General features: G+C 38.0%; 2 protein-coding genes across 5 annotated transcripts in view; one reads left to right on the forward strand and one right to left on the reverse strand.

The window, feature by feature from the left end:
- The window catches only part of gabra5 (gamma-aminobutyric acid type A receptor subunit alpha5), a 30,748-nt gene extending 24,538 nt beyond the window's left edge, over positions 1-6,210 (reverse strand). Inside the window, exons 1-2 of one of the 3 annotated variants that reach the window (XM_043242319.1) lie at positions 6,075-6,210; positions 494-736 (exon numbers count right to left, since the gene is read on the reverse strand). The gene's annotated coding sequence lies outside the window, so the exon portion shown is untranslated. Of the gene's footprint in view, positions 1-493; positions 737-956; positions 1,524-6,074 lie in introns of those variants that run through there. The other 2 variants (XM_043242320.1, XM_043242318.1) reach the window with 2 other exon arrangements.
- Positions 6,211-6,245: 35 nt separating this feature from the next.
- The window catches only part of gabrb3 (gamma-aminobutyric acid type A receptor subunit beta3), a 42,525-nt gene continuing 22,275 nt past the window's right edge, over positions 6,246-26,495 (forward strand). For both annotated transcript variants that reach the window (XM_043242316.1, XM_043242317.1), the window contains exons 1-4: positions 6,246-6,983; positions 7,076-7,167; positions 7,301-7,368; positions 24,657-24,877. In XM_043242316.1, coding sequence (XP_043098251.1) covers positions 6,904-6,983; positions 7,076-7,167; positions 7,301-7,368; positions 24,657-24,877 — 461 coding nt within the window. In that variant the 5' untranslated portion in view covers positions 6,246-6,903. The remainder of the gene's footprint in view (positions 6,984-7,075; positions 7,168-7,300; positions 7,369-24,656; positions 24,878-26,495) is intronic.

The raw sequence follows: 26,495 nt of genomic DNA on the forward strand, positions 1-26,495 counted from the left end.
GGAAATAAAAAGAAAATTAAGAGGGAGAGACAAAGTTTCGGGTTGCATACAAAAAAAAAACCTAAAACAGGACGACCTGTGTACTCAAAAACAACCAATGTCATTTAAAAGCAATTAAGCAAAAGTGTTAACAAAATACTTTTTTAAATCGCTATTATTATTGATGCAATTACAACGCTGTCATCATTTCATTTTAATTATGCTAAATTCGAATTAACATTTGAATTACTTGCTGATCGAAGCAATTATTTATTTATTTTAACGCCACGTCAAGAATATGTTCTCATGTTTTCTCGCACGTCCCCTGAACGCCAGTTTACAACATCCCCCTCAACGCGACCGTTTGTAAAAAGCTGTGGAAGCGCTGAGTTTGCAGCGGCTGTAATTCGTAGTTTTAACAGCCTCTGGCGTATAAACTTGTCGAACATTTATAGCGGGTCCTGCAAAGCAGAGTTGAGCAGAGCCGCTGTACAGTAAAAGCCTCGCGTCTTACCTTAAATACCTGAATGGTGCAGTGGATCCACGTTGAACAACTGCAATGAATTCCTTTTGAAGCAGTGAGCAAAATCCCGCAACGTCCGGCTTACAGCAGTAGTGCGATGCGTTGTTCTTCAGATATATCCAGTCTTAACCGTACAGGCTCATTGTTCCGTCCTCTCTTACGACTCAGTGACTGAAGAACCGCTGCAGAGCATCCCTTCCTTTCCCCCGCATCCCAAAGACCTCTTCATCACTCCTAAATCCAATTGAACGACAGTAACCAGACAGCACAACAGCCCTTAAAACAGTCTTTCTCTCTCCCCCCTTATTCCCCCTCCAGTCAACACATCCCCTTTAACAGACCATTACTTTTTTCCCCCCCTTCTTCCCTCTGAGGTTGCTTAGTGTACGACATCTCAGCGCTTATCTGCGCAACCGTTCGAGCGTTACAGAGTTTAACAGGGTTCTCCGCTTACCGGGTCGCCGGTTTTGGACGTCCGTTGCTCTCCCCCACTCTGTCCCGACTGTCACTCTACTGGCATTTGTTCGTGTTTGGGACCAAAGTGGTAGGACGTCACCTCTGCGCGCGCTGCATAATTACCCCCCGAGGGAAATTTGAGCGGCCGTTGGGGTTTGAAACTTATCTTGTTTGAGCTTATTCAGAGAAAAGCGCGATTACCCCGGCGCCGGCGCGCGTCGCGAGCGCGGACGGCAGAAAATGAGCGGATTTCCCAACAATTCCGCTTACTAGGCATTTTGCGCGCGAGCGTTTACCCCTAGGCAGCCCCCCTGCGCCAGGCTGTTTAATGAAGACTGTCTTCCTCTGCGCGCGGGCTATTATATCTCCACTGGGGATATTTATGGTTTAAAAGTATCAGTTTTAACCTACTCAATTAAAACGGGTTGTAAATTAAGAGAATCGTCCTGAGGATAAATTAAAGCGTGCGTGAAACCTAGGTATCAGTAAGTAATCGAGGTACCAGTGAAAGATGCGTAATATTGATTTTGATACGACTAGATTCAAAAATGGTTTGCTGGAGCTGGAGTCGGTTATTGTTTTATAAAAGGCACGAGTAGTAATGAGGACAGCCATCAGAGGGAACTCTAATCCCATTTTTTTTTCTGATGCTGACTATCACCGCAGTGCTTCAGTCGATACATGAAAACCTTAAAAAGCTCTGCCTGCTCCAGTTTCACGTTGTGCATAAGTCAAAAGAACTTATTGAACCAGTTTATTTTATGAAAGACGTCCCGTTGCTGATTTGGGCTGACAGGGCATCCGGGAAATGTCTTAAATGCCGTAGGTATCACAAAAAAAAAAAAAATTAGAACAGGGCTGTTCTGGCGATTATGCAAAATACCTAATCCAAAAGTATTCACGTTATAACTTAAAAATAAATAAATAAAAGCACACGTATTAAAGAATCCCAGTAAAACACGCTTGCTGCGGGTATCGTGTTGATTTACAGCAAGAGAAGCGAAGAGTCTTTGATTCAAGTGAGTAAATTAAACATCTGCTTTGGGTTGGCTTTAATGGTCACAGCGCTACTGAGGGGGGGAGACATGTATCCGTAAGGATTTTTCTAGATTCATGAAGATTGTACAGACAGTTTTGCTGTGTAGGTATAATGTGATATCGTAGTCTTTTGTTTTGGGGATTGATTCATTTTTGAAGTGCTTTTGTCTGACTTCTGATTGACTTCATTTAAGCGGCCTCCAGAGATTTTCACACGAGAGCAGCTGTTACTTCTACAGTCCACCTGTGTCCTGAGAGCCTCTGATAATCCTCATCTAGTTTCGTGTGTGTGTCTGTACTATACGAGCTCGTGGTAAACAGATATTTAATAACAAAGATTAACACAATGACGCAATTGCAACTCAAGACATAAAAGTAATATGTTTGGAAATGCTTTTGGAAACATCACAATTGTTCACAGAATGTTCATTCTAAAATTGGTTACAGGGCATTAAGTGATGGGAAAAGTAACATCACCTCCCTCTGTTTTGCAGGAATGCAGTGGATGGGAATAAAAAGCTGTTTGCGATCTATGATACAAGGTAAGTTACTCATTTTGTAGATTTCATTGCATTTTACAAATTTTTTTTTTTTTTTACCTAAAAATGATAATTCACTGAATTCACAGAATTTACCCACCCTCGGGCCTTCCAAGATGTAGGTGAGTTTCTTCATATGAATGGATTTGGAGAACTGGGCATTAAATCACCGATGGATCTTTTGCAGTGAATGGGTGCCGCCAGAATCAGATTTCAATCAGCTGATAAAAACATAACAATAACCTACAACATGACCCCAATCCACCAATTAACATGTAAAGTGAAAAGTTGCATGTCTGTAACAAAGAAATCCATCATTAACATGTTTTTAACTTCAAAACATTGTTTCCAGCTAAAATACGATTCCTCTATTCATATTATTGATTTCACCTGTGAGAAAAAAAGGGTCTAATCTGTATCAGTGGAGAAATAGGCACAGACCCAACACAACTAATAAGGAAAAAACAGTCCTAAACAGTTTCAAATAAATATGATGATAATTTTTGATGTGAGAGATGTTTTTATTAGCTGTATGAACACTCCTGCTGACGGCACCCATTCATCACAGAAGATCTCCGGTGCGCACGTGACATAATTGCTACATTTCTCCACATCTGATGAGATGAAGAAACAAACACATCTGCATCTTAAATGACCTGTAGGTGATTAGATGTTCAGCTCATTTTAAATGTTAGGAAGCATAGTATCACAGGAGTCTGAATCCTTCGATAGGTATTATGAGTGAATTTGCAGAGTTCTGTCTCAATCAAAAACAAATCAGCCCCGCCACATACATACATTATTCATTCAGCACAATGCAATATTCACTCCATCCAGAGGATCTATTTATCTGTGTCCATTTAATCTGGAGGAGGTGGTGGGGGCGCGCGGGGGAGAGAGGTCTTCTGCATCTGCAATTTGACACAAATGGAAGGAAAAGCCCTTTCAATGGAATTCAGTGGAACCACGTCACACCCCCCCCTCCCTTTCCGTGATACTACATAACCCCTACGGTAGATCTGAAAACAGCTTTGATAGTCCAGTGGGTGAAATAAAGCAAAGTGTCTTGTGAACCTGCAGACGTGGCCTTATTCCTGACAATTACAGGGGTCAGAGGGCACCGGTCATTTTAAAGGCAAAGACAGGGATCATATTAAAAGGTTCCAGTCCTCCACAGCATGTTTGACTAGTGTTACTTTAAAGGCTTTAACAGCATTTGGCTTGGTGTGTGACCGTGACTTGGTGCCATTTGCTCAGCCCACACACCGAGGAGCCTTTGCATTTGCAGATGATGTGTGAGTGGAGTGCTTTGTTTGGATGATGGGATGTGGGTGTGTGTGGGTAAGTGCTGTTCAGAGCTACCCTCGCTTTCCATCTCTCTCCTTATAGTAGCTGCACTTCATAAACGTTTATGCTGCAAGAAGCTTAGAAATCATTTCCTATATGTATATGCCTACAAAGAAATTCCCAGAAACTTTTTTTTTCATATTAAATGCTCTGTACTCTATTAATCCCAACACTGAGGTTAAAAGGTGAACAAACACTCGTACGCTTGACATGATTCTATGAGTTTTAGTTCTGTAGAGAAAGGGGTTGTTGCAAAATTCTACTGAATAATTGATATCCTGCCAGTTCATGAGTTTGAGCTGTGTTGGCCGTGCCCTAAAGAAATTAATACTGAAATTTGAAATGGAATGATGAGAAAGGAAATGTCGACACAGGTTCAACGCAACACAATTCAGCGCAGGTATTGAACTCTGGGAAAATTTGGTGTATATTCGCCCATCCCACGAATAAATAAACACATAAAATAAATACATAAAATAAAAAACAATAACTTAGTACATAAGATTAAATATATAAATGAAATACATACTTTCTATTAGTTTAGTATTCTCTTTTCAAAACGATCTATCGATCTATCTTTGATTAAAAATATAAATAAATATGACTTTTAGTCTCATTTCAAAATATCTATCTATCTATCTATCTTTGAATAAATACATAAATTAAATATGAATACATTTTAGTCACATTTTAAAATATCGATCTCATTTTAAAATATCTATCTATAAAACGTACTATTATATTAATTTAAATTTCAGGGTTTTTTTATTTACTGTAATTGAAACAATCTCTATTGTTTAAAGTAATGGTGGTGTGACTTTAAAATTCTTTTTCCCAATTCAAACTGCAATTCTGCGTGTTGGGTACCACAATTCAAATTCAGTTCAAACTCAAAAGCTGACAAGTCATTTAAAAGGCATTCGTTGAATGGTAATCCTAGCACAGGATTCAGGACCAACTGTCCTAAAATAGTTTAAATAAGAATTGCTATCAATAAAAAACGATGACGGTTTAGATATATCCATCATAATAGACTAATGTCGTCCTAACACTTTTTCAGGCAGCGAATCAAAAGCTAAATATTGCTATACTAACAGAATGTACCCGAGGACACAAGAAGAACGAGCGTCCAAAAACATCTTAGTGAAGTCTCAACCCTCGCCTCTCTGGGATATAGCTTCTGAAACCAGGAAGCACAGCCACATCCCTCTGCATCCGGCGTCTGCTTCTAAAAGCATTAGGGCGGCATCAGTCCTCACACTACAGTCTTAATGCAGCGTGAGGGATTTAAGAAGGCCACTAACTTCAACCACTGACCGTGTCAAATCCACCAACAGCTCTCGTAAACAGCCTTTCCATTCAGTTCCGAACAATGCGGACCTGTTTTTTGAACACAGGTCAAATTAACAGGATTAGCTTAATGAGTTTTTAAAGCTTGGTAGAAGCCATTACACTTGTGCTTAATCTTCAGCAGACTGTCAAGCCTCACTGAAAATCTGATTATGTATAATAAAATTGTCTAGAGGCTAAATGGAGGAGCCTTAATATCCATTGATGGGGAGTGGTAGTGAGAACAAGTAATATATCAGATTGATTGTATCACAGAAGGTGTCAATAAAGCAGAATTATTCCTCTTCCGCTCTGTCACATGATGTTCTGTTTATCACTATTAGTATGCGCGAGCGCACACAGAGGTACAGTGCAGGAGACGTCCTAATAAATGTAATGTTCTAATAAAACAGAAAGCACTGCATTTGATACCTTGTTGTAGCCGATATGTGCAGTTGAAATGATCTTCTCTGAGAGAGAAGAAGAGATTACTTGTGTCCATAACAATCAAATGGAGAAATGACATTTATTGATTGGTTGATCATCACACACACCAAACGCATATTAAACCAAAAAAGATGCACCAGTTCTTGCTCATTTTCTTGCCGAGGTACTGATGAAACTAATCAGTACTTTCACGGTCCCTCCCCTGACTTCCTGCGTTCAAGTCACGGTAAGAAACCACCGATGATGTTTACCTGAACAGCAAATGATGAAATTGCAACACAAGAAGTCGTGACTCAGTCATCGTTGCGCTTTTGTTGTAGGTTGCTTTCTCTTGACAAAGATTTAAAATGTACACCCACCAGCAACAATGGCAAAACACAGGAGCCGTTTATGAATAAATCGTCTAAAATACTTACCGTTTTTATTGCTTTCCATGAACGAATAGTTAAACAGAGGGGAAACCCCTCCCAATCGTTCTCTTCGACTTTTACCCAAGCGTAGGGTATACGCGCTTTTTTTTTTTTACTAGATCACGAAACCGCGCGCGCCGAACGCTCCATAGTTAAGTTTTCGTTTGAACTGACTCGTAAAGAATTGTTTGAGCAAACTCCGCGTTACACGCTCAAACGAAACGCCGTTTGCGCCGAAGCTTGTGGAATGTCACGTGACCACTTTACTTATAGTGAAGTCCTCGTGCTCACATAGCAATTTCATCACACTCCGGTCGTCTCGGTCATCAGTTGTCGAATCAATAGTCGAACTTTCGGTTTCAGTTTTTCAGTTTCCAATTCACGCGTTTCTCCTAGCAGGCGCGTTTTGTTGGGTACATGAGAAAAATAATTTGTCAACTGTCTCGAAAGACCGTTCTTTGCTTGTAGCTGAAACATAACAAGAGGCGTAAGACTGAGACTTCGGCAGAGGGTGTAGATTCGGGACGGCACAGCTACGGGCGTTAAAACCGAAGGATGGGGATCTGGCTGAGCCCCAAACACCGACTCCCCTGCTGCAAGCTCCGGTAGTGTCTTGGGCAAAATGCATTGTATTTACCGAGCACCTAACCAAATAACGCAGTCTCCACAAGAGAGCGAAAACCCGGATCGCAGCGATTTGTTTACGCGCGTTTGACAGTAATTGGAGTTCTTTAGCAAAAACCCACTGATGGAATAACGTAACCTGTTACCTACGCGAGGAAACCTTACAACGTCCGTTTTGTCGCTCGATTCCTTGCCTGAAAGAGTATAAGGAATGTTTGGAATACAGAAACGAAGGCTGTTTGGTGTTCTTTCGTTACCGGTAATTGTGGCAGTGATGTGCTGTGCTCAAAGGTAAGAAGAGCTGGTGGAGACCATGGCGCGAGAGCATAAACCTCCTGGGCTCTAATGTGATGGAAATAACCTTCTTTATTATTTCTTTTCAGCGCCAATGAACCAGGAAACATGTCTTTCGTCAAAGAGACAGTGGACAAGCTTTTGAAAGGCTATGACATTCGTCTTCGACCAGACTTTGGAGGTATGATGTTGTTCACATCATTATTTCTTACTTTTAAGGTTGCATGAGTACGTCAAAATAGTTTTTAACACTGATAAAAAATAAATAAATGTTTTCAGTTAACTTGAGGATGAAGTTTTTCTTCTCATTTAAGGTGCACCGGTCGCGGTTGGCATGAGCATCGATGTGGCAAGCATAGACATGGTGTCTGAGGTCAACATGGTATGTCTGTTTATATCTTTAATTATTTATTGGGCCATTGATAAGTAGCAGACCTTTGGACATGTCCTGTCATCCTATGCACTAGAAGGGTCTTTTAATGCCGCTGTCCATGGTGCTTAAATCTCATAGCTTAGTTTCATCTGCCTGTGAGCTTTGCTCAATCTGTTTTAGTGCCAAGGTCTAGTAAGGGAAGTGTTTTTAATATTAAAATCCTTTCAGTACTACATTGTGGAGGATGTGGCATTTCTCATCACGTTAATGCTTTTGTAGCGCAGATCAGCACCAGCAAATCACTTGCAATGTCAGATGATAACTTTGAAAAAAGCTTGAAAGATATTCTACTTGTTTTGGAACTATAAACCGTATCAGTGTATTTTTTGCCAGTCAAAGATTGCGACTACTGACTGTATTTAAGCGTTTACTGTTTATTGATAGACAGTGAGCACGGTTGTTTCATGTACAACATTGATAAAAGTTTGATTTGGGGCAATAGTTGACAATATGAAGTCTATGCCGACCGTGTTACATTTTTTAAATTTGTATTTGAACTCGTGCTGATTTGATTGTACCTGTGAGAAACATTGCATCAAAAGTCCTCCATGGTCCATGTCCACATCATCATATGAGAACAGGTTGTCTCCATGGTGACCGTGTCCATTTCACAGTCATGAATATGCAGATGGGTTAGCCCTCTCACCTGGGCACTGAGTAGAGGATGCTGTCAGCTTAGAGTCCCGCAAGGGGACGGCCACATATGCTAAAGTCTGTGGCACAAGAAGTGATCATAAGTCACCTGGACCTGTGTTTATACATTTCTAAAGTTGACATGGTGAGACTGTGCAGTATCTGTCCTCATCTGGGTGGCATGATTTTATTTTCAATGTTTGGCATGGGTGTTTTTCATATCGTGCTATTTATGAATCTTATTTATGGCTTAATCTGATACACTGGCTTTGATTTGCTCTGCCATTGTATCAAATTACAGTATATGTGAGGCTTAATGTCTGCGCACTTGTGGCCTTACCTTTAAAGGTGAGAGTTTGAACAAGGTGCTCTAATCCTAGATTACCCCCGAACAAGTCCATTGGATCTCATAATCCACGTAGAAATTTGTACTTTTACAGCTTGAAAAATTACTTCATATCCCATGGAATACCATTTCTTCCACAGATTGACTTTTCATCGCACAATTCAGAGTTTTTCTCAGAATTGCAAGATATAAATTCAGATGCATTTCTGACTTCCTACCAATACTAAATATAGTTTTTTTTTAATTATAGACTTTTTTAAAATCTGAATTGCGAGTTTACATCTCACAGTTTAGTTTTTTTTCTCTAAATTGCAAGTTTATACCTAGAAATTCAGAGTTTATATTTCTCAATCCTGACTTTTTTTTCTCTGAATTGTGAGGGCAAAAAAGTCTTTACTGTGAGAGATAAAGTAGCATGAAGTAGTTATCTTTTTTCCTACAGCGGAAACAAACTTCCCTAACAGTTCTTTCTCAAATCTAGCTGATTTTCTAGGTGAATAAGCTTTTAGCTTGTACAACTTTTGATTTAGTTCTATCTATAAGACAAAAACTCCAAACTGGTTTTTGCATCATCCAGTACTTGTTGTCACGTGAGATGCGTGCTGCTCTGATTGGAGCTGTCTGTAATGCAATGCCACTCAGCCCAACTGTTCTGCCCACATCTTTCCTTTCACTCACTTCTCCCACTCACTGTAGAGATGCATTGATCAGTGCATTTTGCAATATTACGATCATTAATAATTAAACGCGGCCACGATTAGCCTTATCAGGTATGTGAATAATTCACTATAGCCACATTTAGCATTAGTTCTCCCGTGGAGTAAAACTGACCCTGTCAGCCTGAAATATTAACTCAATTTGTAGCTGAAATCAACAGGGCTGCAGACATTAGCCTGGTTGATGAGGTCAGCCATGTGACTGAACTTAGATCGCTTTTGCACGGGAAGTCTAATGGTAAGGTAATCAAGCAGACGCTAACAGGATTTTCCCGCCTAAGAATGGTGTTTGCTCTTTACAGATTAGTTATTTCTGTACAATGGATTAGCTTTCTTTAGAGGTACAAATTAGGATTACTTGGCTCGTATTGTTAATAGCAGTGATCCGGGCAGGACGAGGATGTGTGAATGTGTGTGGCGGGGGTTGCTTCAGCTCAGCAAAGCTCAACGCAGCCCAGCACAGTGGGGATATCAGGGAAACCTCTGCGCACAGTAGGGATTACAGCAGTCAGTGTGATTATTATTCTGTGAGACAGTTAAGCATCCAGGGAGTGACAGGAATAGAGAGCAATATGAAACATTACCGGCAGAGGCATATCCGTGCACGTCGACGCACACACTCTGTCTGTGTATACATGACTGCTTATGCGGCCTGTATGGAATAGTTCATCTCTCTTGAGATTATTTTTGAAATGATATGATTGAGTGCGTGTTTGCGCAATAAAGAAATGAGTACAGAAAAGTGTGCATTCGTGTATGCGTCAAAGTTGATTGTGCGAAGGGACATGGATCGCACACTACTGGTCAAAAGTTTGGAATGATTAATATTTATGTTTAAAAAGAAGAACTGGGTAACGCTTTATTATAAAAAGTGTACAAAATACAGAGTAATTACCTAGTAAGTCCTAAGTAGCAGCCGTTGTACTTGCGTAAAAAAAACAAAATGTACTTACCGTGTAACTAAGTTATGAAACAGTTGGTGCTTACGGTTTGTAATTATGTAGATGTAATAGACTGCTACTGGTACATAATTTGTTACAGTCTGAGCCTGTTACACAGCTACTTATTTAACCAAAAGATTGTCACATATGTGTTGAAAATGTTATGTAACGTAATTATAAATTCAAGTACATAGACATAAGATACTTAATATAAAGTGTATTAAGATTGTACTTAAGTGTAGTTCATGTGTATCTGTACTGTACATCACATATACTGCATCTTAGTTTGATTTAACCCATTACTACACAGCTTTATTACAGGCTAATTACAGGCTGTTCCATAACTTACACAATAAGTACAGTTTGTTTCATTTAAGTGCAATGGCTACTACTAAGCACCTAATTAGGCAATGAGGTCTTGGCATAGGCTAACTTAACAGTTGGGTGCATCAGTTGTTAACCTTGAGAATATAATAACACAAATTAGGGCAAAAGTTACTTCTTGTCAACTTAAATGTACAATATATGTTTTTGACGGTGTTTTACTATGTTTACCAGATGCTACTGTAATTTTACAATTCAATTCTGCTCAGTTCCGTTACTCTGACATTTATAGTCAGGCACACATACATATTCAACAGGACCTTACACTGTCAATATGTCAGATGAAGCAGCTTTTATTTTGTGTTTTGTTAATTTCAATAAGAGACCCCTGGAGTGTTCAATGCAGATTCTCCTGTAAGTGTGGCTGACAACACCAAAGGAGTAAGGAATTTAAGTTATTTTGAATTTCCTAAGCCCAAGGTTGACTTTAAATGTATTGTTCTTCAATACAGCAGATTGAATAGCTTCTTTATATCAAGGCAAAAAAAATTATTTGCTCGTGTCTCTGTAATCTTCAGTCCAACGGCAGACACTAAGTATAAAAATTATAAGCATTGTATTTTAATTTATTTTTAATAGTAATACTTTTTTTAAAATTTGTCTTTGTTTCTTACTACCTCTGCAGTTTCAAAGAGAAATATTCACTGAGTGGCATTAATACACAGGTTTAATATGTGAACCCTGGCCTATTTTTATTACTGATATAGGTATGTATTGCTGTGTTTTTATAGCATTACTTCATGTACATATTGTGATGGTTCAGAATTCAAATATCCATGGACTGTCACTACAAGCTAATACACTATTGAGTTGGAAATTTGCCCTACACCAAATCCAACCCTAGACCTACATGATAGTGTTAACAAATGCAAAACCAATACAAAAAGGCATCTGTTGATGCAACCGTACCATTTCAAATACCTTTTACACAGATTTGGACTGTTTTGTCGAACTGTAGTAACAGGATTCAAACTTGCCTTCCAAGTACGTCTCTGTACTCCGTGAGCTACAGAACAAACCTACCGTCTGTGAAAACCCATAGATAGGAAGCTGGATATGTGTGATGCTATCATTCAAAGTTTTCAAATCTCCCAGCATATTAATATTATTTTAAAGACACTTGATAATCTTGAAGTAATTGTGCCAAAATTGTGCTTTATTGATCGGAACTGTAAACTTGTGTGAAAGAGAATAAAAGGTGTGTTTTGCTTTCTCTGGTATTAATTTGTTTTGGAAACTGCAGTGATATGTCCTTATTGGTATGTATTGGTATGTCTCGGTAAAAAGTGCACCCAGGTACGCTTATGCTATGAGACCAGGTGGTATTTTTTTATTCTTTTATTCAGAAAGGATGCATTTAACTGATTCTATTTTTGTTGTCGAGAACAGCCTACAAATATAGGCTAACAGGGCCACACTACCCAAATCCTGACCCCTTCAGTGGAGTCATGTGTCAGTATTCCTCCTGTCTATTTCCCAAAACAGAACGGAGTAAATGACGCTCAAATGTTGACATTTAGACTGTTCAAGTGCAGGTGTAACTGTATGTGATGTTTGTGATAGATTGATAGAGGTAATATAGTGACAGAATTGCACAACTGCCTCATCCAGCCATGATTAGTCCAACCTGTTAACTCTTGCCATTAGCCAGTGAGTCACAGGAAAACATGTCCTGATTGACTGACATATCCACGGCTTTTCTTACACCCCTGTTGACTGTGACAAGGCCTGATTGTGTGGCGTAGTGTATAAATAGCCGGCTGCCATGGCAATGAGGCTCGCTCTTGCAGAGTGTCAGGTGGGCAGGCGGTGTGTGCGCATGTGTGTGTGTGTGTGTGTGTCGAACATTAAATTGTGGTACCTCATTAGCTAGACTGACGTGCCAGATACGGACATGAAACACATCAAGATTTTAGTTTGCGCGCGTATTAATGAAACCAAGAAGAAGGAAATCAATGGAGTGGATGTTTTTCGAATGTCTCGCCGTCACTTTATATGACAAAAGTAAGAGTCCCAGAGGTTCTGTAGTGACATGGATAGACATTACAGGAGAATTTGTGCTTTCCCCACAGCATTCAAGCGCGTAGTCTGAGACAAGGCTGTTACACTGAGATGCTTTCCAGATTTTTACCTCAGAGGATTGTTTTTGCTGTTTTCCCTGGGTTTCCTCTGAACGTCTTCATTGGTTTTTACTCAAGCTCTAAAAGAATCACTCTTTACTGTGTCAGTTGTGGAAGTTGTGTCTAATCATATCATACCCTAAAGTTTGTTCTGGAAAGTTACTCCAGTTTTTCTGGTGCAGTACAACTAAAACTCCAAGAAGACTAAGATCTGTTTAGTGTATTGTTTACCACAAAACAGTGATATATTAGTACTATTCATATATTATATTCATATAAGTATTCATTGATATTTTGAATTGGCTTTAATTTTTTTACATTTTGAAGTTTTAGTAATGATGTTATGGGCCTTCGGCATTTTATCAGGTTTTACATATTAATAGCTTTAATTCACTTGTATTTCAGTTGTAGTTGTATTTCTTTTGTATTTTAATTTAAACCTATTTCAATTAGCTGCTAAGACTACATTTATACATTGTTTCTATACATATACTGTATATGTGTGTGTGTGTGTGTGTGTGTGTGTGTGTGTGTGTGTGTGTGTGTGTGTGTGTGTGTGTGTGTATAATGTCTGCAGAAAAAAAGTTACAGAAAAGTCAATTAATTCAGCTGTGTCTGACTCTATATAACCATATCATAACTTTGTCCATGAAAGGGATGCTCAGGCTTAGAAAACAACTTATTAGCTTTAATGACTAATTAAAGCTTTACTTGGTAATGATTTCTATTTTTTTCATACCAAAATATATGGTGTTTGAGTTGAATAAAATCATAATTTTATAGGTGTGCTTATTTTTCTAGGTAGATTAAACTAGAGTTATGTTTTCCTGTGAGTGAGTTAATATGAACATCACTTTAAGCGTAGATATATTACATATCCTCCCAGCTTTACATGGTTGTAAAAATTGAAGGATTGGATATCACCTTGCTTTAATGTAAAGTGTTAGGTTATACATAAATTCTAAATAAAGTATTTTAAACTTTATTTTGGTGCATTACCTTCTCTCACTTTCACTGGAAAAGCATTACGGCGAGCACAATCTTTGTTTGCTTGTTTCACCGATAGAGGGACAAGTTGGAATAGTTTTATAGCTGAACTTGTTTTGAACCCAGAACATTCCTTTAAACAAGTTTATGTTTCTTTTCCTCAGAGTTGCTATTTTGGTAGACATCAGCTTACATGCCCGAGTAAAAAACCAATGTTGTAGGATTCTGTAAATGGAAATGTATTACATTATCAACCAAATAGCTTCAGCTTTAAATGTGATCCATGCACTGTCTAATAAGGTCTGCTTTTTAATGTTGTGCTCTTGATGTCAGTGCGTGCAGCTGTATTCTGTCTTTACACCGGAAGTGACAGGGCTGTTAAAGGCTAAAAGCTCTCAAGTTGTCAGTGGGGTAAACTCAGCGCCTTGAGTAAAAAGGATTTGCCTTATGTACATTACATTTTACTGTACAAGCGCCTCTCTCTCTCTCTCTCTCGTCTCTTTTAAAATCAGGGAATGGGAATGTCATTACACACACAGAGGCGTATTTTCACTCACAGAGTTGAGCTGTAGTGCAAGAATTATGGCATGAAGTATCCCATTCCAAGATGTCTGTCAGCAAGATTACTTGGAAAAGGAAAAAAAAGTGTTGAAAATATAAGACTATTCCATAAAAATGAATTAAATACAATTTGCATCTAACGGACCGTGCTGCTTACGCAGCCTCTCTCGAGAAGGCCCCGGCACAGGCGGTATTAAATTACCCTGTCAAAATGTGCTGTTAGCAAGCAGAATATTTCTCAGAAATCAAAAGCATTCAGACATAATCAATATACTGCTGCTGTTCTGTGTTCAGTCAGGAGGGTGAATCTCACCAAACCTGTCAAGAGCAGTTCCCAGTCCTAATATTCTTATACCAAGATAGACCAAAATGAAAATTCACTTTGAATTTACTCACCTTCAGGATGCAGATAAGTTTGTCTTGTGTGTTTCAGAACAAATTTCAAGAAATGTAGCATCACATCCCTTGTTCATCAGTGGATCCTCTGTGGTGAATAGGTGCCATCACAGCTGATAAAAACATTAATAATCTGCAAGTAATTCACATGACTCCAGTCCATTCATTAATGCCTGGTCAAGCAAAAAGCTTTTGTGACGAAAGTCCATAGTAAATGTCCATAATTTTAGTTTTTCCGGTGAATCAGGGGAAAAATATGCACAGATGAAGAACTGTTAAGAACACGGTACTAAATAAATATGTCTGTGGATTTTCATGTGAATATGGAGATGGACTTTTCACTGGAGCAAGCATTATTATGGATTATAGACTGGTTATTAATTAGTTTGCAGCTGCTAAATACTAAATATCTCCAAATCTGTTGAGGAAAAATTCATTTACATCTTGGATGGTCTGAGGTTTAGAACAATGGGTAAATAAAACAAAAGAAATTAAATTATATTAAACTAGATAAAAAGAAATAATATGTCTATATTCAATGCAGTATTAACGTAAAAATAATAATAACGTCCAAATGCAAAACATCTTAAGGACTTAAAAAGGAAAAAAACTAATCTAAAAACAAACGCTCTCAAAATGATACTGAAAAAATTCATATTAAACTGTAATTTAAAATGTAATGTTTAATGTAATGCCATGTGAATTAAGGCTTTTCATTTCAAGTGCTTTGATGTATTTAGGAATGCCACGTTCGAAGAGCCCTGATTTACTTTTTTGCATTTTTTGCATATTTCTAATATCTTAAAGCCTTTATTTGTCCCCAGATCACTAATATGTATACAATTAAAGGTACATCCTGCCTTTCTTACTCTTTCTTCAAATGTTTGATGGGCAGTCTGGCCCTTAAGATGCTTTCCTGACAACATCTGAAGTCAGGGAACATTTTCTAAGTGCTACTGACGCACAAGACTGAAATTCTCATCTGTGCACGAACACCAATGAAACATATTCAGCGTGATAGTACTGCATGGATACACAGCAGATGATCGCTCTGGCACAATGTGTGTGGCAAGTATAAGTGGTTGCCCTGGAAACCAATATCATCTTTAGTCAGGATTTGAAGATGTTTGTGGTACTTACCCAGGTGAAGAGGGAGGTGGGGGTGGCTTTATGAAATTACTGTTTAAAAAATAAATAAAAAAGCATGTGGCCCTGAAAGTGTAATACCTACAAAAAAAAGCTCCCTTTGTACCTGCTGCTTTCTGGTCAAGCGTCAAAAAAACCTGTCAAATAAATCAGTTGATCTTCATGATACAAAGAAGCTTTCAAAAACACGATGATCCAGTTATGATGAATGCTGGTGATTTCCTTTCATTTAATGCAGCCGTAACCCGACAGTTGAGTTTGGTCAAAGAGCTTTTAAGGTGAAAGCGAGAGAAGGAAAAAGCACAGAAAGCAAAGAATGCCCGGAAAGCCTCAGAAACGTACAAGGTATCGGCCTAGAGCTCAGCACGCCTGTGTGGGCGTTCTGCGGAGAGAGAGCGTTGTCAAGGAGACCGGAATTATTAATATATTTAGTCTTTTGTTTTCTCTCGCCCCCTTTATTTTTAGCCTGATAAGTCGGCTTTGTGGCCTGTAATTGTTCAATCAGGCGTAATATCAGTGTATAGAAGTGTTAACTCTGAACTTCGCTAAGTGCCTATTATCTCCACCTTTAGGATAAATAGGTGTGCTTTGGGAAGCGTTTCCTTCCAGGGACTGGTATGTGTCATATGACCTGAAGGCAAATGGAGCATGTTGCGGTCTAAGTGCCCTCTAAAAACAGTTTACGTGGACCGTGAGGTGACATTCAGGGGTTCTCGGCTTCAATTATAAATGGAAGTGTGTGTTAAGAGGAGATCCCACTGTTTAAATCACCCCAAAATGTTCCGTTGGATACTCTCAGGCTCCTGTTGAAAGTCTTATTAAGAGCAACAGACACAGGACGTTCACACGCACAGAATGCTCTTGCAAAGCCCCTGGGCTTATCCCTGCAGAGCGCTAGCAGGCAATGGAGAGGCCAAGCAGCAAGATCACGCTGTGACATCAGCCTCTTTGAACACCGTGTTAACTACAGCCTGTTGAGTTGCAGAGCTCTGGGGATGAGTGCCTCTCTCCGCTCTTAGAAATTCATCCGCTGTTACTAGGAAGTTTTTTTCCTGTGCGTTTTACAATGGTTGTCTTTCCTCCGTGTTGTTGTTTGCATGGGAGGAAGCACGTTGATGTCAGGAGGAAAATCAATATCATATGAAAGAAAGCTGTCTCTACGCCTGACCTGAACCTTGAGCTGCCAGATGTAATTTCTGAGCAGTGAATGCAAGAGCCCAACGCTTCTGGAGTCAAAAGTACTTGGAGCAATTAGGCTTTTGTTTTGTTTTTTATTTACAATTCCAGTTTCTTTTTAACCATTTGATATCCCTGATAGTTTCATTAATAGTTTGTCATTTTTTTAAAAAAAAAGTGTGTTATTTGTCATATAATGAAAGTCAATGTTATTTGGACCCATTTAACTGTAAAAAAAAATCTAAGAGGTTGGTAATGAAATGAAGATGAGGGAATAAAGGTATTTTTGTTTTTGAAGCAAACAATCCCTTTAAGAAATAAGTCAGTGGCATAGTTTATATTAATATTTATGAAGTACTATTGACAAAATGCATATTGCGTATCTTTAACTCCATGTTGGTATATGAACAGTCTACACTGATTTAGGTTTTCTGTTAAATGTAAGCTGTATGCAGTAAAAGGAACTGACTCATTATTGTCATTCATTAATCAGGCTACGCTGTTTGTACTGCATGGTTTTGATTCACTAACAAGAACCTGTCTATTAGAGTCATTTGTTCTGTATTTGAATGACCAAAATAACTAGCACAGCATGGAAAATTGCACCAGTACAGTTGAAGTCATTGAGATATATATCATCACCAAATACCAATGTTTTGTGTAACAACAAAGATGCAAACATAATTCCTGTATTAAAATTTGATTTCCATCTGTCTTGGGAAGTGTCTGAACATATTTACAAGTCAATGGTGTTTAGCGAGTTTTTTGGCTCAAGGACTGCATTTAAAGTCACACCAGAGGTATTCAACTGGGATTAGGAATTGTCTTTATGCAGACCAGTCAAGTTCTTCCACACTGGCTCAGTCAGTCATTTCTTTTTTAACCTTGCCTTATGCACAGAGGCATCGTCGTGTTAAAATAGAAAAGGGTCCTGTTCAAACTGTTGCTTTAAAACTAGAAGCACACAATTCCCTAGAATATCATTATACGATTTAACATTAAGATTTTTACTCATGGATATTGCAAAAGTAGTCAAACCTGTTCATTAGAAGGGGGTTACCCAATACTTTTGGCAATATAGTGTATATATGCAAACATATAATGGCATCAGTTTAATATTAAAGTTTTATTTTTATTGTTATTTTTTATTCAACACATGCAAGTAGATAAATATAGTTCTGTCAGGACCACTATTGTCAAAATGATAGATACTAGCATAACGTTTTTGGTTTGGCGGAATGGTTCTGTTCTGTAGAAAAACTCCCTGCCCGTCCATGCATCATGTCATGAATCCCACGGTTAACAGAACAGAACAAGTGGATATCATTAATGTACGTAATGAGTGTAATAAGTGTAACAGTTCGAGATATACTGTTGGACTTTTTATCAGAAAGCCAAGTCCTGACTGTGAAAAGGGAGGAGTTGGGGATGGAGGAGGGTAATTTGCTCCTGGGCAAGCAAAAAAAGCTGCTGATTAATAGCGTAAAGAGCTTATATAGGAATGCCGTGATAGGGTTTGTGTTTCTATAGGTAGTTGTGATCAGCCGAGAATCAGCTGATGCAAGCTTGACTCACTTGACCTGCCAGAACAAACGCTAACGCTTCATTTTATACACCATATAGACCATATTTTATAAAATAAGCCTACATTTCTAAATGTATGTGAAATGCTATGATCTTTCTTTATTTATCGACTGATCCGAGGTGCGGGGACTCTTGTGCTAATTTCTACCTTTTCCAGATCTTTTTCTGCTAGAAAGTTTACACACGACTGCAGTCATGCACACCATAGAATTTTATATAACTAACAGACGCTACATTCTAGCTAACATGATGATTTCCAAGTTAACTGCAAATGTTCAAGTTGTGTTAGTTGAGCCTGCTTAAGCAAGAGTCTCATGCATAACTATATATATATATTTTTTAACCTTTTTGAGGACAAAATAACTCTAAAGTTTCAGGACATGAAAGTGCTTTTCCCAGCAGAAAGAATCATAATTAACTGCAGCAAACCTTGTCTCATCTTCACGCACCAGCAGGTGGCTCACATGCAAAAATGTGTCAATAAAACCAGTAACTACTTTTAAATGAAACAAATGTTATCCTGATTGTATTCGCACTTTTTCCAAATGTAATCTGAATACCTTGTTTTTTTTATGTAACAGTTATGTAATGGATTACAGTTACTTGATTTCTGTATCCTGATTACATGTAATCCATTACTCCTCAACCCTGTATATTTATATATACATAGCCATTGATAGCATACCAATGCAGTTAATAACTAAGTTATGAGTGTGTGTGTGTGTGTGTGTGTGTGTGTGTGTGTGTGTGTGAGTTAGAGAGAGCTTGTCTATGCGTTTGTCTCAAAAGTGTCTGGCTAATGTCTCTAACATTACTAATAGTGAAACATTAAGTTTATTTTCTTCACGAACAGCGCTATTGTTTCCTCTCTTGTGAGAAGTCAAGTTGTTTTTTTAAGTTAATGTTATGGATAAAGTCATCAAAGTAGCACTAACAACATTAGTGCGTATTGTGTGTGCAAACTGTATGCGTCTGAGAGAGAGACAGAATGAGAAAGAGATTATGCACTTTTCTTACATAATAAAGCATAGTTTTGTGGCAGAAACGTGGCATTGTTTTTTATCATTTTGATTATTTATTTGATTGGCCAGTGACGTTGTGGGTTTTGGTTATTTTGCTGTTCTAAGACCTTTGAAATAGACAACCCAGGCTCACTGGAAATACATGCCTCTACATACATTTCTGCAAACGCTTAATTATGTACCCTACAGCACTTTTTGTGGCAGTTTGAAAGACAAATGTCCAGATAGTGGAGCTAAAACACACATTTAGGACGTGACCGACACACATTTTCATTAAGTTAATACAGGTACGTGTTGCAGAGTTTTTATTGTGCTGCTTTAGGTACATTTTGTGGCAGTTCAGAATTTAAATATCCAGCGAATGTCGCTAAAAATGAATGCTCTATCATGCTGGAAATATCCCCTACACCAAACCTAAACCTAAATGTACCAATAGTGTTAACAAATGCAAAAGAAATGTAAAAATGATTTTACAGGGTTCGAACAGGAATTTTTCACTGCCTAAGTGGAACGTCGTAGAAGTTATATGGAACTGTAATGAGGTCTATGTTTGCATTTCCCTGAAAATAATTGCACACTTTAAAACATTCATCAGCCAACCAAGCATTCAATGGCCCCATAGTATAAATATATATACTGTATATTTATTAGTCAAAAGTTCCAAAAAAATATTATTACTAAAAACTAATTAATGATGCTGAAAATTTTGCTTTGATCAAATGAATTACATTTTAAAACAGTCAAATAGTATGCAGTTATTTCAGTTAGTAAAAATAATACACATTATAACAAATAAGTATCAAATAAGTATAGGCTTGGTGAGCAGAGGGGATTTCTTAAAAAAAAAAACTTACTGTACAAACACTTTTGTCTGGTCCTGTATGCGCATCTATTGTTATTAGTGTATATCTCACAAGTTCAGTACATTTTAGTATGGATCAGTGAAATTTTCACGCTGACTTATGCACGCTGCACAGAGGAATTTCTCTTACTGCTGTTATTCTGGTATTCCCAGTAGACATGGCGGTGGTAAGTTGACGTAAATGCTCTCTGACTGGCATGCTGAAAGCTTGTCTTTGAATGAGAGCACACACTCCTCACCCAGCTGATGACACTATCACCTCACCCTTCCATTTACTGACAGATATTCTTTCCTTTTATATGATTAAGCCACATTTTAAAATTCAGTATAATTTAGGGTGTAAATTCTGAAAAAACTGTCATTTCTATGGCATGAGTGCCTCCAAATTGTAAAGTAGTAGTAGTATACAGTAAAACTTTCATTTATAGTACAAAGAATTAAATTACTTTTTGCCTGGCTCCCACAAATCCTGTGTAAACTGTAACTAATCTGTAAGTAGCAGAAGTAAATCCACGCCACAGTTCTGCTGTAAGCTCCCACATGTTTGATATCAGTCCCTACATTAATAGATTGTCACTTTCAGATTTGAAATAATGTCTCTCTGTTTGTTTCTCTTGCGTTTCATCTGTTATTTTTATCTGTGGGACAGGGAAAGTGGTGTATATGTCAGAACGTGATGTCATTTTGTGGTAGGGAATCCCTCTCTTGAACCTCTCAGTGCAGAACAACAACGATGATTTACTGAGGAGTCATACCCTCAGATGTAGCAAGATTTTTGCCTCTATTTTTAACTGTTGTCTAGTTGCTGCATGAGTGTACTACTATAATATTTTGCCTAGTAATGAATAATTGATGCCTTTGCTTATATTTTGCGTGTCCACTGCAGCGCGGTTCCCCAGATATCAAAAGTATCAAATCGCTCAGCTGGCACGATGGCATCTGTTTACTCCATTATTAAACAGACATGAAAGTGACACTGGTTTTCACAGTTTTCAGAGCACTTCTGGCTTCGCTGGTTTGTCTGGATCAGGTTGGGTAATAGTACTGAATCACTGCGCTCACACGCTGTAGACCCAGAGAACTCGCCATAACAAGAGCCTCGAGACACCTCGCTGCGGAACATGCTAATATATGAGAGGCAAAGAGATAGAAAGTCACAGATGGAGAGATGACTAATGGTAACGCTTTGGCATTAACTCATCTAGTACATTCCTGAATGCTGATACGGTGGCCTTGTCCCATGTGATTAGCCTTTGTACAGAACAATATTTTCCTACGTATATTTGTTGGATCCTGGTGTTTTAGGTCACCACATACTTTAGAGGGAAGCCACTAGTTTGTAGCCCGAGGATCAAACAGGCATTCAGAGGACTTTTTTGGCCCAGTCTTAAAACTGTGCTTAAAAAGCAAATATGAACACAGTAAAGGTCAACTGTTTATTCTTTGCTTTATTTTTGGAAAATCCGTCTTGTGAAACCGAGCATCTATTAGTGCAGTAAATAATGAATTGATGATTGTGTGATGTAGCTAATGTTTGATTAATGGGCTGTGATGATACAGTACACGGTTTTGTATATTAATTCATATTTGTATACTTTTGTAAAAAGGCTCCCAGCTACTTTATTAAATAATTATAGGCTATTTAGAAAAAGTTGTTTATTAATTTGAATTCATCATTTGTATAATTTTATGAACTATTAATTTATTAAATTATGTGATAAACGCAGTAAAAACTGTAATATTATGAAATATTAGTAGAAATATATTTTTTTTCCTGTGATGAAAAGGTCTTCAGTCTCACATGATCTTTCTGAAGTTACTCTAATATGCTGATTTGGTGCTCAAGAAACATGTAATATTATCATTGTTGAAACGAGTTGTAATTCGTATTCATATTTTTGTGGAAATTGATTCTTTGATTAATTTGAAAGTGATAGCAATTTTTATGCGTCCTTTCTGGAACATATTATTTTGCCACAATTTAGGTTTTTTTTGTATATATAATTTATTCACACTGTTCCACATTTGTATGACTTTTTTTCTTCTGTAGAACACACCTAAAAAGAGGTTTTTGTAAATATTTGTATCGGTGTATATCTTAAACAAGAGAAAAGAAACGTGTTTTTAGAAGAAAGGTCAAACAGGTTTGGAATAACACAAGGATAAGTAATGATAGCAGAATAGTTTTAAATATCAAATTTTTGGGTGAACTATCCCTTTAAAAGTTGGCTACGGATTGTGTTAACTCTACCCAGCACTGACTGGGCTATCAAGCATTTTTAATTCTAATTAGCATCTACACTTTTGATGTGTAGGGTATAATGTATTGTGCGAAAGGGTTGCATCCATCAGTGTCATTTAGGCAGTTAATTAAAACAAAAGCCTTACAAAGGAATGGAGCGAGAAAGGAGTACAATAAGAAGCAGGAGGAAGGACAGTAGTGCAAAGAATGGAAGAATGAGAGAGAGGGGCAATCACAGACATTAGTAATCATAAAGAAGGTTTCCCTGTCATGTCGTCCCCCCTCATCTCGTTAGCTAATGAACTCCACTTACACGCTCTCTTGCACAGCCTCTGCTTTCACAGATCTCCTGGCACACTCTGAAGTTAGCCTCAGGGGCCTAAGCCCGCTCTAACATATGTTTGTAAGTGAATTACTTCTTATTACATCAACAAGTTGTGCACATTGTAGGGGACAGCATGTCAGGTCTTCATTTTACCCATGAGTACCTAATATAGCAGTTCAGCAGACACATCTGTGCTTCCTACTGGGTTTCAAGTAGGTTCTGCTCTAGCCCAGGGGACAAATAAGGTCCATAAATTTCCTAATTTCAGCCCTTTTAAAATTCATTGAGTCTCAGAGACGGCCCAAATGCAAGGCCTATCATGCCTATGCTTTAGTTTGATTGAATTTCTATACTGTGAATCGCTGAGGTCATATAGTATAGCTCTACGAGCCGATGTAGAGTGGACTACTGAGACTCTGGCAGTGTAATGGAAATCTATAGTCAGACCAGACTGCCTCGAGGAGATGGCCACGCAGCGTCTTCGTGGCAGACAGGCTTGAAAAATGTAGGCCGAAGGCAGCTTGTTTGCAATCCAGCTTTGACGCTTCTATAAATATCTCTCAGACAACAGAAAATCTATTTGCTGAAGGCCACAGTCTTTGGATTTCTGTTTCTGACCTTGACACTTTTGACCCTTCAGGAAAAACAGAGCGTGTGAGCTCTGATACGAAATCTAGGATAAGTCTGAATGGCATTTTGGAGTCCTTCAAGGACACTTAGGGAAGGGGACACGACCTGAAGGGTTGTTCCAGAACAAAAGTGAGCAGCTGAATAATTTCACAAAAGGCCTTTTTACAAGGCTGTTAGCTAAGGGCACATGTGATGGTCACTTTGAGGAAGTTATTTTGTCATTTATGATCACATGGTCCTAAGTGGATCACGTGTGCCCACTTTTTTTTTTTGCCTTATCCAGTGCCACATGCATGAAGAGAGAGTGCAAATCTAATTAAATATGACAATATTCAACATTGCCTATCTTTGGAATAAATTTAAAAAAATGCCCCTTCTGTATATTCTTTTGACAATAAGGAACTTTGTAGTTATTTGTCGACAAATTTTCAGTAGAGTATTAGTAAACTTTCTGATTAATATCTGATAACTCTTTATAGTGATAGTCTCCAAACAGATACTCTACAGACTATAAATATCTTTGCAAGTGCATGTCAACTTATTCTAACCCTACTTGTCTACTAATACTCTACTAACACTCCAATGAGAGTTAGTATATATATGTAGGTGCAACTTTACTTACAGTCATCAGAATGTGTTAAAGGGACCATCAAAATAAAGTGAAACCCATTTTTTTAATACTACTGGCATATACCTCAAGATTTACTGATATGAACATTTTAATTAAACTCGATTTGCTTGTGCACAATCTGCATTTCTTAGTATAGAGTTGTCGCTATTGATGAGAATTGTATGATATTTAAATGAAATTGCACTTTAAATGCAAGATATTTATATATCTGAAGTATACTTGCAATAGTTCCACTTTAGCAGTATCAAATATACATCAGAGTATCTTTAGCTGGAGTTTATCAATACTTCCGCACAATTAAAGTCAAGTGGCAAATTTGTTGTTCTATTTTCACACTTTAAGTGTACTAGCTTATCATACCAAAAATACATTTGCAGGATATTTTAATATAAAAATGTAAATGCATTTATTTAGCATATTTTAAATATTTAAAATAAACATATTTATTTTATTTGAAACATTTATTTATTTATTTGGATGAATAAAAATACAAAACTTCTGATGATTCTTTTTGGGTTTTTTTACTTTTCTACAGGACTACACACTGACCATGTATTTCCAGCAGTACTGGAGGGATAAGCGGCTCGCATATTCTGGGATCCCTCTCAATCTCACCCTTGACAACCGAGTAGCCGACCAGCTTTGGGTTCCTGACACGTATTTCCTAAATGACAAGAAGTCTTTTGTCCACGGTGTCACAGTGAAGAACCGCATGATCCGCCTCCACCCGGACGGCACAGTTCTTTATGGATTAAGGTGAGAACCGATCCCATATCTAAAGCCATCAACCAGTATTGCTTGTTTTGCATTTTAATTTTTAAATTTTTTATTTCATTTTAACCTCATTGGTTTCCTTACAATGGAGATCTTTTTCCCTTAAAATCAACCTTTCGCAAAAATGGTTTGTATTTAACGTTTCAACTGTGGGAAGCGTCTGATAGTACGCAGCTTCGGTGGACGCACATCGTGAGAGCGTGCCCTGTTTTGGTCAGTGCACTCGCCTACTAAATTGCATGAGTGTTAATGTGTGCCTTTATCTTGTTAAACCCCTTTAGTGTTATCAGACTCTGATCCTAAATGAGCTGCTTTGCTCGTTCCCACGCGGAAGAGCATGGGTATGCCTCCATCCTCTGTACCAGCTGGAGTGCTCTATGAGCCAGTTACCGTAGCCTAATTTAGCCTTTCGTTTTGTTCCAAACGAGATCCTGTGGACTAATGCGGCCATATGCTAATGTATGGGTCTTGCTTATAAAGTTTATTGAACCATTTCCGTCTTTTTATGATTTATCTCCTTTCGCTCGAATGGAACATCAGCAATCTATTGAACATCATTTTACAGTTCACCTAGGGAGTTCCCTGGTCATATAACACAGATATTGTAGTTTGACGAAGCGATAGTGAGATGGAGGGCTTTTATTTGTTTGCCTGAGCTGGACGCCATTAAAGAAAGAAGAGCCTGCATATTTATGGTAAGGCATCTGAGTGTGCGCTCATTAAAACAGCTCTGAAGATAGAATGAAGACACTGAGTTTCCTCTTTAATTTACCCACTCTAGGAAGAAAGGAATAGAAACATAACAACCTACTTCAAACCAATGTTATATGGTCTGAGTGTGTAATACAAAGATAAAATGATAACACTTTACAGTAAGGTTCATTAGTTAACATGAACTAAGAATGAACAGTACGTCTGCAGCATTTATTAATCTAAGTTACTGTTAATTTTTATGATTGACTAAAATTATTGATAAAATTAGTTAATGCTCTGTGAGCTAACATGAACTAAAAATGAATGATTACATTGTTATTAACGAGTTACCGATAACATCACTAAATAAAAGACTGCTTTAGTATGGTGTTACTTGAAAATATAACTGGAGGAATAAACAGTACTCTCCAAAATAGTGCTTCGGTGATGAAGAGGAGACGAGTTGTTGAATAAAGTCATTAATGTTTTTGCGTAAAAAAATTATTCTTGCAGCTTCGTAAGAATTACGGTTTAACCCCTGCTGTAATATGTATTATTTTACCAATCTCCTTGCTGCGTTTATGGACGTTGATCATGTTAATTACATTGCTGCCCATGGGAGGGTCAGAGAGATCTCAGATTCCATTAGAAATATCTTAATTTTTGTTCTGTAGATGAATGAAGGTCTTGTGGGTTTTGAACGACGCGGCGGTGAATAATGACAAAATGTTCATTTTGGGGTGGAGTAACACTTTAACATTACAGAGCCTAACAAAAAAACTGAATGCAAGAAATTTGAAACCATTATAATCTACTGGTACCCCCATGTTGGAAAACTCCTGCCATAGTAGACCTTAGCGAGCCCCACTTGGTTGTACCCCTCACCACATCCCTGCATTCATCCAGA

The sequence above is a fragment of the Puntigrus tetrazona genome, chromosome 6 (genome assembly GCF_018831695.1).
Source record: "Puntigrus tetrazona isolate hp1 chromosome 6, ASM1883169v1, whole genome shotgun sequence".
In the NCBI taxonomy this organism is placed as follows: domain Eukaryota; kingdom Metazoa; phylum Chordata; class Actinopteri; order Cypriniformes; family Cyprinidae; genus Puntigrus; species Puntigrus tetrazona.